Source organism: Cydia splendana, chromosome 18 (genome assembly GCF_910591565.1).
Source record: "Cydia splendana chromosome 18, ilCydSple1.2, whole genome shotgun sequence".
Taxonomy (NCBI): domain Eukaryota; kingdom Metazoa; phylum Arthropoda; class Insecta; order Lepidoptera; family Tortricidae; genus Cydia; species Cydia splendana.
The window spans coordinates 6,030,835-6,047,134 of NC_085977.1; the positions used below are offsets into that span (position 1 = coordinate 6,030,835).

The following is a 16,300-nucleotide window of genomic DNA, read 5'->3' on the forward strand; positions in this document are numbered from 1 at the left end:
GAGCGTGATGCACTGCGATCGAGTTTACGCATTCACGTCAAGTGTCGACTCATGGTACGGCTACTCTGGTTCGCTGATAGTCTATATCTACTCGATGGATCATAACGCGGTTATCACAAATGCGAGAGTTTGAGTGTGACAGCGCTATGCACGTATATAGCGATATCCCGCTCACAAAACGGAGCAACGTGCGATTTCGCATCCAATGTGAAGACTGCTTAAATTTCTGCCAAATGCCTACAGACATTCATAAAGAGTTTTAATAGAGTATCTCTTTGATATTGTGAGTTAGAGCTTAGTTAAATCTTGACACACTCTTCATGGTTTATCCTGCTTTTGGTATTAGAAGCTGATATTAGCCTTGTTATATTGAGTTAATTACTCAGTCGAGCTACAACTCGCGATATATATAACCACTTCCTCAGAAAATCAGGCACTTAGCAGATTTACATGTACATATATGCGTATCGGAACACCATATTTTTTAAATCTCCGCATGTCACGATTTTTATATTAAGATACTTTATTATAATTCTCTACTACCTTCATTCCGGTGCGTAATTCCCAATTCCTACAGAAATCGAACCGCTCTAGCGTGGCAGCGAACATATTAACACGATCAATTCAGGTGCGTCCAGACCGGGCGGACGCACCGCTAACGCGTTTCACGAAGCGCACACCGCACGGGCGCCGTACATCGCATACTATACAGCTTTATGTAAAGGTAGACGTCCACAGGGCCGCATCGCACGCAACGGATTCTAGTATTCTTTGTATAGAAACCCTTTAACTTTGTGAACTCATTAAGGTCCCTTAAAGACGATATAGCGGCGCATTCGTCAGATCTGACACCTTTAGCCTAGCTTAATCTGCAAGCAGCACATTAACCGCTAGTCTTGGGCCCATGTATATACTACTGCATCCTTACGGCATCACTGGTAGTGCACAGCGGAGGGGGGTGTGGTGTATCAGGGTGCTCGCGGTGCAGCACTACGCGAGGCGCGGCCGCTTGGCGTCGCGCTCGTCGGCGCCGGCGCTCCCGGCGCCCTCCTCCTCCTCGTCGGAGTCGCCGTCGTAGTCGACCAGGCCCTGTCAGATACTAAATGTTACGTCATCGTTCGACAGTAGCCTGGCAAAAAAGAGTAGACATTAAAAAGTGGCAACACTGTAGTGTCATCCCTTTCAAATCAATTTATATAAGAGAACGGGACGACACTACAGTGTTGCCACTTTTTAATTTCTACTCTTTTTTGCCAGGCTGTAGATGTAAATCTATCGAAAGATCAATATTTTCCCGAAATGATACTTAAGCTTAACCTCTATAGTATTTTTCAAAGTCGATAGGTACGGTCATAGTCATATCCATGTAATTTGTAACCTGAATTCGCCAAATTTCACTCACAATTGTATTGAAATGACACTGGTCAGCGTACACATCGAGTTTGAAAAATACTATAAATAAAATATACTATAGCGGCCCACCCATACAAGAGAAATTGGCCGTCAAATTTGAATCAATGGTATTAGAAAATTTACTTGAATTTGTTTCGTTGTAAAATCGAACAAAACAAAACAAAAGCAACTATATTCCATTAAATCATAGAGAAATATAGTAAGACAAGAGTGCTCACTCCATACATCAGTTTTGGTTTTGGTATTTTCATAGTCGACATCTAGCATTGAGTAGTGGAATTATCAGTAGAATCAGTACTTTAAGTAGCAGTAGTAGTACTGTCAAGAGTGTCAAGTCACATTAGATGTAGCACCGACCGGAAAGTCCAATGCTCAACAACATAAGACTTTCCGGTCTGTGCTACATCTGTTGTGACTTGACAGTACTACTACTGCTACTTAAAGTACTGATGATTCCGCTACTCGATGCTAGATGTCGACTATGAAAATAATAGTGTTTTTGGTACCAGAACTGATGTATGGAGTGAGCAATCTATGTATTTTTTTTCTCTATGATTAAATAAAGATTTAAATTTAATTGAAGGTTGAAAGTAATTTGTACTACTATTACAGGGTGACCACTCTTTACTATAACCAAAATTCCCTGACTTTTCCCGGTTTTCCAGGCGTTTTTTCAAGTTTTTCCCTGACCATAATCTTAAATGTAATAAATATAAAATATGTAATTGGTATACATTTTTGAGTTTTTGCAAAATCTGAATTAGTCCAGTCATTATATCCAAAAAACCGACCCTATCCGAGAATAATCAGTTCTTGGATTTTTTTTTCGTAGGTCCCTCGGGGGGTTCACTGGGAGTGTAAATTCAAAAAGTAGACTGAATCAGGCTCCTGTGTATATTCGAAAAACGGTTTTTCTTGAATAACTCGGCCATTTTTGATTTTACAGTAAAACCGTGAGGACAAAAATTGTAGGAAATTTGATTCTCTACAAGTTTGGTCCTCACAATTTTTCTTCTAGGATCGATATTTTGGAAATTAAATTTGAAAAAAGCGACTAATTCAAAATATTTTCATCATCTACGAGATGCGAGCAATAGAAATTGGGAATCTAGTGGTATTGACCACTCGATTTCAATTCTATTAGTACAATTTAAACGCCTAGTAGTGGAGATATCATTTAACGATATACACGAAATCGAGTGGTCGAATTTCAAAAATCGGCCCCCTGTACGTCTACCATCAGTTTTTACATTGACATATACGCTCACGTCTACGTAATTTACTTTCTATGCATCTCGCTCGTACTCGCATATTAGTGCAAGCGAGATGTACAGAAAGTAAATTACGTAGACGTGAGCGTTATGTCAATGTCAAAACTGATGGTAGAGGCTCTGGACTTAAATTTTCTATCTTTTTGTGTAGCTCCTCCGTGTACAAAAAAAAATGATCCACGCGGCTCGTAATGCTCACTTTACGAGCCGCGTGGATCATTTTTTTTTCAATATTTATTTTGTCTATACCGCCGTGGTAGGATATAGCGTTACCTATTATTAACCTATTTAGCGGCAGACGTACGACCCCAATTTCATAGAAAACCGCAAATCGATTATTTATTTATTATTATTTATTATACTAGAGATCAAAATAAAATTTTTGACCCGCAGTTCCTAAAAAAAATTACATAGGAGGGGAGTGCTGAGTCATTGTTTTTTTTATGAGAAAAATTATTATTTTTATGAAAATTTTTAGAAACCAATCGTGTATGGTAGGGTTAAAGAGGTATACCCCGTTGGATATATGGATTTTACGTATCATTTTATGATTAATAGGCACCGTATCTGCAGTACAGTTCCATTAAGTCTCGTAGAATAGATACTGAAGTAGGACTGTATCACTTAGTATTATTGAAAAAAAAAAAACTAAATGAAATTATTTTCAAAATTGCTTTATTAGGGTTAGATATGAGGATATCACGTATCATTTGAGGTATATTGTACAAAAAAAATCAGCCATATCGTATCTGGAGAAGCCCAAACTTGGTATGTTTTGAAAATTATTTTGGTTTTAATTAAAAAAGAATGGCTGAAATGTAATGATGTGGTATAGTTTTAGAATCGCCTCAAAAAGCTTTTCTGAAAAAAAAAATTCTTTCCCATACAAAAAAAACAATGACTCAGCACTCCCCTCCTACGGGAAATATTTTTAGGAACTGCGGCTCAATAATTTTGTTTTGACCTCTAGTATGCGTGTGCCAAACAGCTAATCTGTACATCGTTTGCGGTTTTTAAAGTGAACAGGTTAGCACATTCACTGCCCCCGACGCAAATGTGCGTCCACCGTCATACAAGTTTGTTCCTAGGCCACGCCCCCTGGCAGTGAATGCGTTAGACTAATTACAGTAGATATATAATGTTTGCAGATTATACATAGATTATAGATATATAATGAAGCGATGGTGGCCTAGCGATAAGAGTGTGCGACTTTCAATCCGGAGGTCGCGGGTTCAAACCCCCGGCTCGTACCAATGAGTTTTTCGGAACTTATGTACCTACGAAATATCATTTGATATTTACCAGTTGCTTTTCGGTGAAGGAAAACATCGTGAGGAAACCGGACTAATCCCATCAAGGCCTAGTTTCCCCTCTGGGTTGGAAGGTCAGATGGCAGTCGCTTTCGTAAAAACTAGTGCCTACGTCAAATCATGGGATTAGTTGTCAAGCGGACCCCACGCCTATTACTTATTCTGTGCCCAGGCTCCCATGAGCCGTGGCAAAATGCCGGGATAACGCCAGGAAGAAGAAGATATAATGTTTGCAGATGGTAAAATTTATATATTTATTTTTATTTTATTATGTACATACAGAGACAATTTTTATTCCCCGACCTCTATTAAATTTCCCTGACAATTCCCTGACTTTTCCATGACTAGCGAAATTCCCTGACTTTTCCCGGTTTTCCCGGTTTTCCAGAAAGTGGCCACCCTGTATTAGTTAGGAACGTGAGACGCTAAAGGTCAAAACAAAAGTGATGTTGGAAGTTTAAAATCGACCAAAGTCAAAATATAATAAAGCTAATGTCAAATTGCCGACCAGAGACCGCTTTATATAAATAGGTAAATAACAGTACAATGCTTATAATAAGTTACATACCGATTGGTATAGTTCGTCTTTTTTTAGCAGTAGAAAGAAGGTAAGCAATCTTGACATGTCTTTTTATTAAAAATCACCATTGAAAAATAAGTCACAGCAAATATGTTAGAATTATAAATCATATACGATCTTTTACATTGTTTACCTTCTTTCTAATGCTAAAAAAAATGATCCGTAGCTCCATTCAATATTAGTAATTGAATATGACCAAACCACACGAATCATTAAATGAGCTGACAGTTCAAGGTACAGTTGACAAGCGAGGCCATTTCAACATTTACGACTAAATGCCAAGGGCTTCAAACTCAGTTAATTTTAGGTAGCAGCAGTAACTGTATAAAGGTAATTGTTATTGAATTATTCAATCAATAACAGCTTTAAAATTGATTTAAAGAAAGACATCTTTATTATGGTTCTAATTTTAGGATAAATCAAATTATTTTTCTTTACTAAAACTTGTTTTCAAATGGGTAATTTATTCCTAAAAACAGCAAATGTTCTCGGGAAAGGTACAACTCGAGACACAATTGAATGGATATTTTTGAATTTATATATATTGACGCAATAGTTAATTCTAACGTCAATAGACTTAGCTAAAGCCCAGTTCAAAAACTTACATGCAATATTTAATACATTGCTATAGTCGTTAGATTTGTAGCTGGCCCCGAACGGCCAATCCTTTGTCTATTGTTAAGTAAAACGGCGCGTGTTACTACCTGCATCGGTCACTTTAACCGTCATTATTGAATTACAACTCCTATGGAAATTGCAATAAGATTCAAAATAAACAAATGGAAAAATAATTTGCCACTTCTTGTGTGGTCCCTCTACGGTTACCGAGTGCCGGCGAGTCGAGCCCTACAGAACCAGTCTAAAATGTGTCATCGAGATGCGTAACAAAGACCCGTTATTGGAGAGCGCACCTACACTGTTTTTGGTTGGGCGTTGGACTAACCCAAGCTTAGGTGCCAATTACAATTTATACGACCCTTATTTGCAGGTAATGGCACGTGCGGTTTTACTTAACAATAGACAAAGGATTAGCCGTTCGGGGCCAGCTACGAATCGAACAACTATAACTATAGATATGCATTCATTTGATCGACCAAACACCGCAATGTAACGAAAATTGCATTCAAGTTTATGAACCGTCTAAACGGGGCTTAACATGTTATGGATGCACATATGTAAACTGCCATATTGTAGTTATATTTTACAAATAATCCATGCAAAAGTAAATGAGCGCTAAGCATACAATAATGTATATCATGCAGTAACAAGCCAAGCAAAACTCTCTAACTAATAAAACTGTTCCCTCTAAAGTATTTTGTACGCCTTTTGTCCACAATATTATAGCGGTTATGATACTCTGCAATTCACACGTCACTGCGATGTTTGAGCGAGACAACGCTATTCGCGTATTACAGCGACCTCCCGCTCGCACATCGGAGCGACATGCGAATCGCATCCAGTGTGATAACCGCCTAAATAGACATACATGCAAAAACATAAATAAATAAAAAACTTAATACACCGTGAGCCCGAGTAACATGACTAAAGAAAAAATAACATTTTAATACTTTTTCAATGTAATGTTTTTTTCCGCCTTTCTGTGCAAAAATATCTAAAACTTCCCTTGGAGGAGCAATCTAGAATGTGTTGTTTAATAGTTAATAATTTTGTGCAAGACTAACATTATTCCTTTTTAAATCAATCTTCGTAAAACAAAGAGTATAAATGTGATATGAAAAATGCAATGCCGCCCAATTGCAATTTACAGACCACATAATTACCGAATTTATACAGACTACGCGACACGTACAGCATATATACGATATCCCAGCGAAGCGAGTCAGGCGAGAGGGAACCAAAAGTTTACCTTATCGAGTAATCTGGGCTCGGATACCTGAACGTCGGCGTGCGCCGGTTTGGGCGACGCGGTGTTGAGCAGTACTCTGCTCGGTCCGTTCGCACTCTCTGTACTCGTGCACACTTTCTTTTCTACTATTTTACCTGGAAAATGTTGAGAGTTTATTCATAACATACAATATTGTATTTATATAAATCAGAGATTTTTAGTTTAGGCTGCTGAATTATTTTACAAATTTAAAAGATATAATGGCTACAGATTATAAACAATTGCAATAAATGAAAAAGTACGATCTAAATACTTTTTTCCATTTTAGGACACACAAATTCTGCAATCGTTTTTGCGCTCATAGAAAGTGGGTTTGCAAACTGGACTGAAGATTTTACTGTTTGAAATATCAAACAGTGCGTTTCTGACCAGTAGGGGGCAGCAGCAGCCGCTTAAAGGCGTCAATATCAACTTAACGTTTTCGATTTAGAGCGGCGACTCATTGTCGAGCTATCATCCTAGTTCAAGAGTCGGCAATCTTTTTAGAAGAAGAGCCAACCGCTGTCGGCCGAAAGTCGGCGATAAGTCGAAAGAGCCGCAATTGTGCCTAACAGTCGCATGCGGCTCGTGAGACGCGGTTTGCCGACTGTTGTCCTAGTCGTGTGCCACTATAGTCTGTATCTTTAGGTATTTAAATAAAAGTAAACAAAATCTACCCTCAAATGGCTCTTTAAGCCAGTTGAGGGTAGATGAAAACATTACACGATCAAATAATGTAGGTTAAAGTCAGGTCGTTCAGTGAATACCTAAAGATACACCCCCTTATTCATAAACGTTTACTAAAATTGACAAGCCGATAATAATCGTTTGTCCCTTTCCGACGTATCTGCATGTTGGAAAGGGACAAACGATTATTATCGGCTTGTCAACTTTAGTAAACGTTTATGAATAAGGGGGACAGAGTTTAGTCGATGGATGAATGATATTACCGATGGCGTCGAGCGCGTGGTGCGGGTGCGGGTGCGGGAGGGGGTGCGGCTGCGCGGGCTCGAGCGGCGGCTCGTCGTCGAGCTCGTCCTCGTCGTTGAACCACATCTCCTCCTCGTCGTCCGGCGCGCGCGCCTCGCGCCGGTAGCGCGAGCGCAGCAGCGACGGCACCACGGCCTCGGCCACGCCGACGCTGCCGCTCACTGGGAACACACATCCTCATTTCATATCATTGTCTAATAAAGGCATAACGTTTGATAAACTTGTGTACCTGCTAGCCTGGCCAATTATGTCAACAGTCATAAAATCGCATCAGTTTACATGGTATCGTCTTGGGTCGTCCCATTCGTTTTACGTCAAGTTCTTAAATTAGTCCTATTCTGCTTTCGTCACCCATTCTACATTCGTCACAATCGTCGGTGGCTTTCAATGTAGAATGCGTGACGAAAGCAGAAGAGGACTAATTTAAGAACTTGACGAAAAACGAATGGGACGACCCAAGACGATACCGTTTACATCCTATTCACACTTGTGAATCTACTTAGATTTAGTAGTTTTGAGGCTACGACGGAACACACGAAACAAATATTCATTACAGTCACCGTCATCATCGCGCCCCTCCAGATAACTACGTCCGTCCCGCCGAAACGCTCCCGGCAGAGCATAAGCAGCCGTGGCCGACCCGGAAAGCTTTAAATAGACTGCGATCCCAGGTTGGCCGCAGCAAGGAAAATTTGAAAAGATGGGGCAGCCTATGCGGCTCAGACGCTTGTTTCAGTGACACGGCTCTCCAAACTATGATGCACATGCTGTCCTGCCCAGCGAACCCGCACACCTGTTCCGAGCAAGATCTCGGGATGCGACAGACAAATGCGTTAAGCATCGCTACCTTCTGGTCTCGCTTAATATGAATCACGAAACCATCGACACGAGCGGCCGAGGTGCTCAAAAATGTCTAATCACGAATTCTAGTGCCTCGACAATAGAGGCGTTTTCAGATATTTGTGAGCACCTGTGCCACCCCGATATATTTGATGGCGATTGTACCTATATATTATATACAGTATACACATAGAATGTCCCTAATCAGCTAAAAAGAAATCACACTGTATACCCAAAAACCTAATTATAGACCAAAAAACTACGACAGATACGTCACTGTCAAAACTGTCAATGTCACTTATGTCACTGTCGAGTAAACATTCCAGGTTTCGCCAACCTTTTTCTAATATCCTTATTTATATTGGCATTGATAAAAAAGGTTTTTGTATACAACTTATGTCGCTGATTGCACTTAATTTCCAACAATCAACTAACATTGATTGATACAATTCTAACGTGCTAAGTATAAATACTATAAGTTTCTTCAATCACAGAGTAGTACCTACTCGACTATATATATAGAGGACGAGTCATTTTTATAGTGACAATAGGTATAAAAAGTAAAACGCTTATCATCTCTATACCCAAAAACCTAATTGAAGACCAAAGAAACTACGACAATGTTGCCACTGAATTTGTATCGTTACGATGTCTCACGTTACTTCTTACTGTGGAATTAACCATGAGAATTAATCGTGAGAGTCGTGAGCCATTTAACATGGTTTTTACTAGTACCAAAAAGGCACTTTTCCATCATAATCTAAATAAAAGAGTTTGTTCGTAATTATTTGTAAATGAATGCACCAAATGTTATGAATACCTGAAGTGATACAAGCACAATACCAGCTTTGCAACCAAAAATCACAGATATTTAAGTTTTTATTAGCTCGTCTTGTATTTATGTAAAAATAAGTAAATAAAAGTACTTTTTTAAATCGTACGAGTAAAATTACCAATAAATAATTTATTTTAGCGTGTTTATTTATAAAAAAGGAATTTACTATTTTACAAATAATTTATTGCAGTGGCAACATTGTCGTAGTTTTTTTGGTCTTCGATTAGGTTTTTGGGTATAGTTAACAAAAGAATTTAATCCTTGTCTGCATCCAACTGTTATTTTACTTATTTTACCTTATTTTACTTAATTATAAACTGCGTATAAATTTCCGTTTTGTGAAGAAAGTGGGACGTTTTACATTACCAATAAATACACACATGTAAAAATATGTTCCCATCATTAACTAAGTTTGTTTTAACCCCGAATTACCTACAATCATCTTGTTACAAAATATGGATAATGAGTGATGACAAATGTAGACGCTAAAAAAAAATTTTAAAATCGTAAAAGCAAATAGCCTACCTCGATCCCGCTCTTTTAGTTTATCCTGGTGCTGGTCATATCGCGTCTTCAACGCTTTAAACGTCTGTACATATTCCACGTCTTCTAAAATCTTGCCGTAGTTTTCGACCACGTGTGAACAGAGTGACTTGATGTCCTCCAACTTGATGAACTCGAATAATTCTAGTATAGCCGAGTCGAGTAGGTTATACCTGAAAACAGTGTAATAAAAGTGTGACTTAGGGTGGTATTCGGCCTGTCCAATTTCTTTGTCCAGTATGTATTTTGTCTCTCATTTAAGTAAAGTTAGACGCAATGACATTGGACCAATATATTGGACAGATGGAATCACCCAAACATAGAATAAAAAATACAATACAGTATTTTTCCGTCAAACGTCACTGGATCGAATTCAATTTATTCAGAAACTTGAAGATTCTTGTATTGAACTATTAAATATTTACAGATTTTGTCGTCAAGACACGAAAATAACTTGGACAATTTGTGCGCGTTTTGAGTCATAGTTATGCATTGTATTTATTGTACCTGCTTTTCTAGGATAGGAAATTGTATAAATTTCTCCTAAATATAAAGCTTTCTGTAATATTAATAATACTTATCATAAATAAATGAAAAATTCAAGCATTCATGTCTTGTCATTAGTTCTTGCGTTGACTATATTAGGCGCTTTGTATGGTTGATACTAAAATTTTGAGATGTAACTACAGATTGCCACAGAAAAGATTGTAAAATTGCGAAATTAAAACAAGAGAAAATTTCTCATATGTTTGTATGGAGATTGTAACTTTCCAAACTAGAAATTTTCATAAAAAATTTGCAGAAATTTCTGAAAGTTTTCCAACTTTTAGGAAATTTTCCACAAGTCGCACATCTGTTGGTGGAACAGGGTGGGAACCTAAACAGTAATCTGACTACACACATCTTAGCAATTTACAGATAAGAGAGACCCCACACACTCCGTCTCCTGAGTGTTGGCGTCTAGGCAACTCTATGGCTGGTGCTCGACGCAACGTAGTAGGCTTGTGTCGGTCATGAACGAAGAACTGTTACGAATGAAATCCCATAAAGGACCGAAAGGAACTAAATCTTTTTGCACGCTCTTATTCGGTCTTTAGGTCCTTTAGTTCAGTGGGATTGGTGAGCGCTTGACATGAGTGGAACAGAAAATAGACTAAACGAAATGGTTCACAATGACCCTGGCACGAGTGCGAACGAGATAAAAGAGTGACAAAGAGCCCTAAACCTCAAAAGTATGAAGGAAAATCAAATATTTGTTTTTATTATGTCAAGATTTTAATGTTTAACCGTCATTATAGTATCGTATAACTTGAATCGTAATACAGTTCCTAAAGATTTAAAAAAAATACTGTAAAATCGATTCATATTCATTCCAGCTCTCAACAACCGAACTGAACTAAAGGAACTAAAAGACCGAACTAGTTCATTTGACTGATTGACCGAGAGCGGAGCGCTCTCTGCAGTGACCGAGCAGGCACAAGCCTACAAAGTTGACGCAACTGCGCGGCGACACCATTTTCCATAGCGCTGACTAGACGCCGACGCTGAAACGACGCTACTCGTGGAGTATCTCTAAAATGAAATCTGGAATAAGTTTTTCTTTGACACATACCTGCCATTATTTCTAAGGAACGCATCTATGACCGGCGCAAAGAGATTTCCCTTGATGATGTACCGGTTGTAGTATTCGTCCTTGAGCGCCGTGATCTTGCGCATGAATCTAAGAGCACCCAGCACTAGGAAGGTGTGTGTTGATCGCATAAGAACCAGTATGCGGCGAAGGAGATCCTATAAATAAATAAATTCATTTATTTGCGACCAACTTGGATCAATAGTGTTAGTGACAGTTTTTATCTTAAGGCTAATGTTAGCATAATATACAAAATTATTTACTGCCTAGCTAATTAACTACTACAATCTTATTAGGAGATTACAGATGTACCCCCTTATTCATAAACGCGGTACAAGCCTCAATTAGCTAATAATCGTTTGTCTTTATCTGTCATTTTGACTTATGTATTTGTAAGACAGGGATAAAATATAATTTAACTAAATCAGACCCGTAAAGTTTTATGATTAAGTCGGGTAGTGCGTAGTTATTTTCCATCGTATTTTCACGGAAACTTACGAACGTGTCTTGATATTTCAGTCAGTCTCGGTACAAAAAGTGCTGACATTGACTGAACTAGCATGACAAATACGAACGTCACCGACAAAATACGATGGAAAACAATTATGCACTAGATCTGTACATCAAACCTTGTAGTATAGTACATGCTTTTCACATTCACAACTTGTGAATTTATAGTTTACACTTTGAACCTAACATAACTTACAAAACTGTTGTATAAAATTATGAAAACTAGCAAAATTTTGTGTAGAAACATACCTTGTTCAATATGCAAGTTTTGATGTGATAAGTGTGATGCTCGACACAGAACGAGAGCAATTCTAGGACGAGTCCCAGTAGCTGCACCATGTGGTAGTCTTCCCGCAGGGGTTTCTCTCCCGTTGTGTTCTGTAGTAATGGTGCTGTGGAAAAGAAAAAAAATGTTACGAATGTTATCTATTTCCAGCTTTTAGGGCAAACTACGAAATTATTGGCTTCTATTCTCATTGGGAACTCACCACTGTTGACTATAAAAATAAGAGTGAAGGGACCAGCATTAGTGTAGTTTTTTTAGCCAATATATTTGAGAAGAATAATGCAAAAACTCATCTGGTGAATGTTGGCAGTCTAGTGTAGATTACTTTATAGCGGCGGTCGGCAACAGGCGGCCCGCGAACCTCTCACTTGCGGCCCGCGAGCCTCCCTGGCTATTTTGTAATATTGACAAACGACAATGTCTGAAAGTAATAAATATTAACAAAGTACGGCCCGCGTCAACTTCGTTAACTACTATGAGGCCCTTGGCTGCTAAAAGGTTGCCGACCGCTGCTTTATAGCAATAAGACCGCCTAAGGTGTAGTGTCCAAAAGTACAGTAAAACTGAGGTATGCAATAAAAAGTATTTATATTTGATGTCCTTGGATGTCATAATGAAAGATAACATCATAATGAAAGATTCTATTAATGAAATTTGAATATCAATTATTTAACAAATAAAATTATCACTCAAACAACTCATTACTAGTCTTCATAACAATCTTCCATGTTACGTACCTATAAGTGTCTGTATACTGTGTTTGTAAAAAAAGTTCAGGAAGTCCGCTTTTTCACTCTTGTTGACCGAAGCTAGCATGCTCTCCGGGTCAAGGAGGATACGTAAAACCCCCATCAGCTGCACAGCACCTCCGAGTTCAGGGTCACGGTCCCGTAGCATCTGTTCTATCACTATGTTAAGCAGCATGTGCTCCTGAAAAGTGTAAATAATCAGTTATTATGGAAATAAAAAACTTAATATATAAAAAAAAATCAGTTGTAATCTTAGGTCAAGATACAAGGTCATTGTCAAGGCCAGATATTGATAAGATAATGGTATCTTTACACAACCCAGCTACTTAGATTACTACAGGCCATACCGAGTGACCCAAAATGATTACAAAGAATTTTAGGAATACATATTTTCTTTCTTATACATCTTTTACAAAATGTAATTAAAAATTAAAACTACAATAATTTAACTATTATTTTCAAAATATTCTCCTAACATGAAATGATTGTTAAGATTATCAAAAATATGCCCCCCATTAATCAATTTTATCAACTTTTTGGGTCAACCTGTATTAGTAGCTCTGACAGGCAGCTGTGTCCTTTTACAGTATTGCAGATTAGCTGGCATCAACTTATTTATTGGTTAATCTTAATAGGAAGTAAGTAAGGAATGGCAAATTATTTATGTTATGACAAAATATATTGTTGCTAAGATGGTTTAATTTTGGAAATTACCTCTTCTGTGTTGTTAGCTTGCTGTAAAGTGTAATCCCTCACTACTGAGGGTGAGAACTCCACAATATAAGTTAATATATCTATAGACGCAGTCTTGGTCTTCTGGTCATCTATACCTAATGTAATTTCTAACGCTGGCAGGATCCCCAATGAAACTAACGTTTTGTAAAACGCATCTTTATCTTGCGGCTGAAGGTTTTGTGAAAAATTACAAAACTCTTTTAAGAATAAAACTAAATCTCTCCTCTTCGGGTTTGGTGTCTTATCATCCATTAGCAACTTAAACAAATCTGTCAGAAATCTGTCGTCTTCCTCTATAAGTTTTACTATTTCTACTTTATTAAAAAATATAAAACTAGATAATGTGCTAAGCAGATTATCCTCGAAGACTGTGGGAGTGGGTAAAACAATGTCCTGGATGTATTGTACTCTGTACGTTTGATGTATCTTTGCCAGCAAATCTTGATTTTTAATAGGAATGGCCTCTCTAAATTTTGCTAGCTCCCGCAGATATTCTCTATGTTTTTTGGGCTGTGGTAGACTCGGGTCATACTCCAGACAGCCAACAACATCAAATATAGTGTCATCTGCAAACATTGTGTCAAACAAAGTGTTTTTATTGAGAAGGAATATGCTTTTGAATATCTCATAGAGATGATGTAATCCTTCAATGTTTTCTATGTCTTCACACATATGGAAGAGATTGAGTAATTTCTTTATATAGTGCTGGGATTCTAGAGCAGCGGCCAATTTGTCTTTACGAGCTGGTGAGACCAAGCAACTGTTGACCAACTCGCTTATGTCTTCCAGTCTTCCCATTTCACAAGGTGGTAGTTCCACAGGTTGGACACTGTCTGACATCTCATCAAAACGCTCATCTTCTGATTCTTCTACAATATCTTGTGTGATTTCAACTGATGGATCTTTTCCTTGAACCTATAAAGATCATATAACAAAATTAACACATTTGTCATAGGTAATTTCTTATTCAAATAATATATGTTATTGTGACTATACAGTCAGAAAAATGATGGAACATTTCATCATAATGGGGTTGGCCGGTGGAAGTTTTTAGCAGATGGCGCCATCATAGATTGCCCTGTCAATCCCTATAATTGTGTCAAATTTTTGTTTTTTTAATACACTGGATGCCAGCCCTTTAAGCCAAATCTCATAGAAAAAGGGGCAAGCTATGATGGCGCCATCTATGCAAACCTTTGACAGTTGCCAACCCCATTAATGATCAATGTAAAACAGTTTCATAAAACCATTGTTTCATACAATATAGAAGTATATTTTATGAAATATGTACTGAAAATGTCAGTAATTATTTAGATTGGTAAGGTAAAGGTACTTGGTATTAAAATGTGTACAACAAGTATGTTGTTATACATGTAGGAGTATTGTATATTGCTAATCATGTTGAAACCTGTCTACATTAGTCCAGATTGCAGTCTGAGCTAGAACAACCAAGACCTAAGTAATAATATACAAGTTTATGGCAGGTGAAGGTACAATGTAACTGGTCAGTGAGAAAGGCTTACCTGGCAGATCTTCTCCCATATTTCATCACATCCTGCTTTTTCTTGAAAACTTAATGCTAAGTCAAAATTGTCACCTTCTGACCATACTATTAGTGTGTCTTGTTGCTTCTGGTAGGCTGTGTCTGGTTGAATTTTGCTTTCTAAAAGAAGAGATCCATCAGACTCTGCCCTCACAAGTAGTGAGGTGCCCTTGAGTCTGTCTACGTAACACGAGGAGACGTGCCCTGTGCCCCTGTCGTCCCATTGCCGGTCAGCGTTCAAAGCGTACAGCTTCACTCTTCTTCTCGTGTCAGTCATTATCGTCAACGCTCTTTCCACTATGTATTCAAATAGTGACTCAATTATTAGGCGCTACTTTATTGCACCGTTGTATTCTTCTATTTAACTCCCATTTGTATGAAAACATGTGCACTTCTGTAACACAAATAATACACTGATTCTTCTATGAAACATAAAAATTTCCACTTCTAATTACCGTAATTACATTCAATTTTACTTTTGGGTTTTACAAGCAAAGCAGACTGTTTAGGAATTACACATAGGTTTATAACGAATATATAACAAGGTGGCAAGAGAATAAACACTACAAATACATTTAAAATGTTTGAACGACAATGGATTGACCATTAAAATTATCGGGAATCACAAACAAAACAATACAAACTGTACGCCTTTCACAAAACCACTAGATCTCAATAAATCACTACACCTAAGCTTTTTAAGCTCTATTAGTACACATTTTGGCGAAAAACAATATATTTACCGGACGTAACATTTATAGAATCGTCAAATTGACGTACCTTTAAAATAGCACAACATCAAATATCGCCATATTGGATTCACAACAACGCTTCGAGGACGGGGTTCTCAAAATGGCCGAAAGGGAGGGATATTCAAACATTAATGAGTTGTATACTAAATTTTGAGGTTTAAATTGTAATATTAATCCCAAAAAATATATTTATATTCATTTAATTACGTTTTTTTTTAAATTTGTGGTATTTTTTGTATATTTAAAAGTAGATTTTAATTACAAGGGAAATAGTACTAGTTCTAACGGGTGCGTTCGGTATAAATAATATTGTTTTTTTTTTATTATAAATTTTTCTTAGCTTTCCTTTTAAAATTTGTTTTTATTAGAATACAATGTAATTGATGAAATAAAAAATAGTAGCACTACCGTATATATCCGTCAAAACG

At 37.5% G+C, this 16,300-nt stretch overlaps 1 protein-coding gene across 4 annotated transcripts; it reads right to left on the reverse strand.

Moving 5' to 3' along the window:
• Window positions 1-935: 935 nt before the first annotated feature.
• Window positions 936-15,985, reverse strand: LOC134799411 (serine/threonine-protein phosphatase 4 regulatory subunit 3). 4 transcript variants are annotated; one of them, XM_063771807.1, is made up of 10 exons: window positions 15,901-15,985; window positions 15,101-15,514; window positions 13,557-14,492; window positions 12,831-13,023; window positions 12,057-12,199; window positions 11,280-11,455; window positions 9,650-9,840; window positions 7,410-7,610; window positions 6,469-6,575; window positions 936-1,089 (listed from the first exon to the last, which is right to left on the reverse strand). In XM_063771807.1, exons 2-10 carry the CDS (start codon window positions 15,395-15,397, stop codon window positions 991-993), a joined length of 2,343 nt encoding a protein of 780 aa, XP_063627877.1. In that variant the 5' UTR covers window positions 15,398-15,514; window positions 15,901-15,985; the 3' UTR covers window positions 936-990. The 4 variants fall into 4 exon arrangements, with proteins under 4 accessions (XP_063627877.1, XP_063627875.1, XP_063627876.1 ...); XM_063771805.1 differs by having other exon boundaries at window positions 954-1,089; window positions 6,442-6,575; XM_063771806.1 differs by having other exon boundaries at window positions 954-1,089; window positions 6,442-6,575; window positions 15,864-15,930.
• Between the last annotated feature and the right edge of the window lie 315 nt (window positions 15,986-16,300).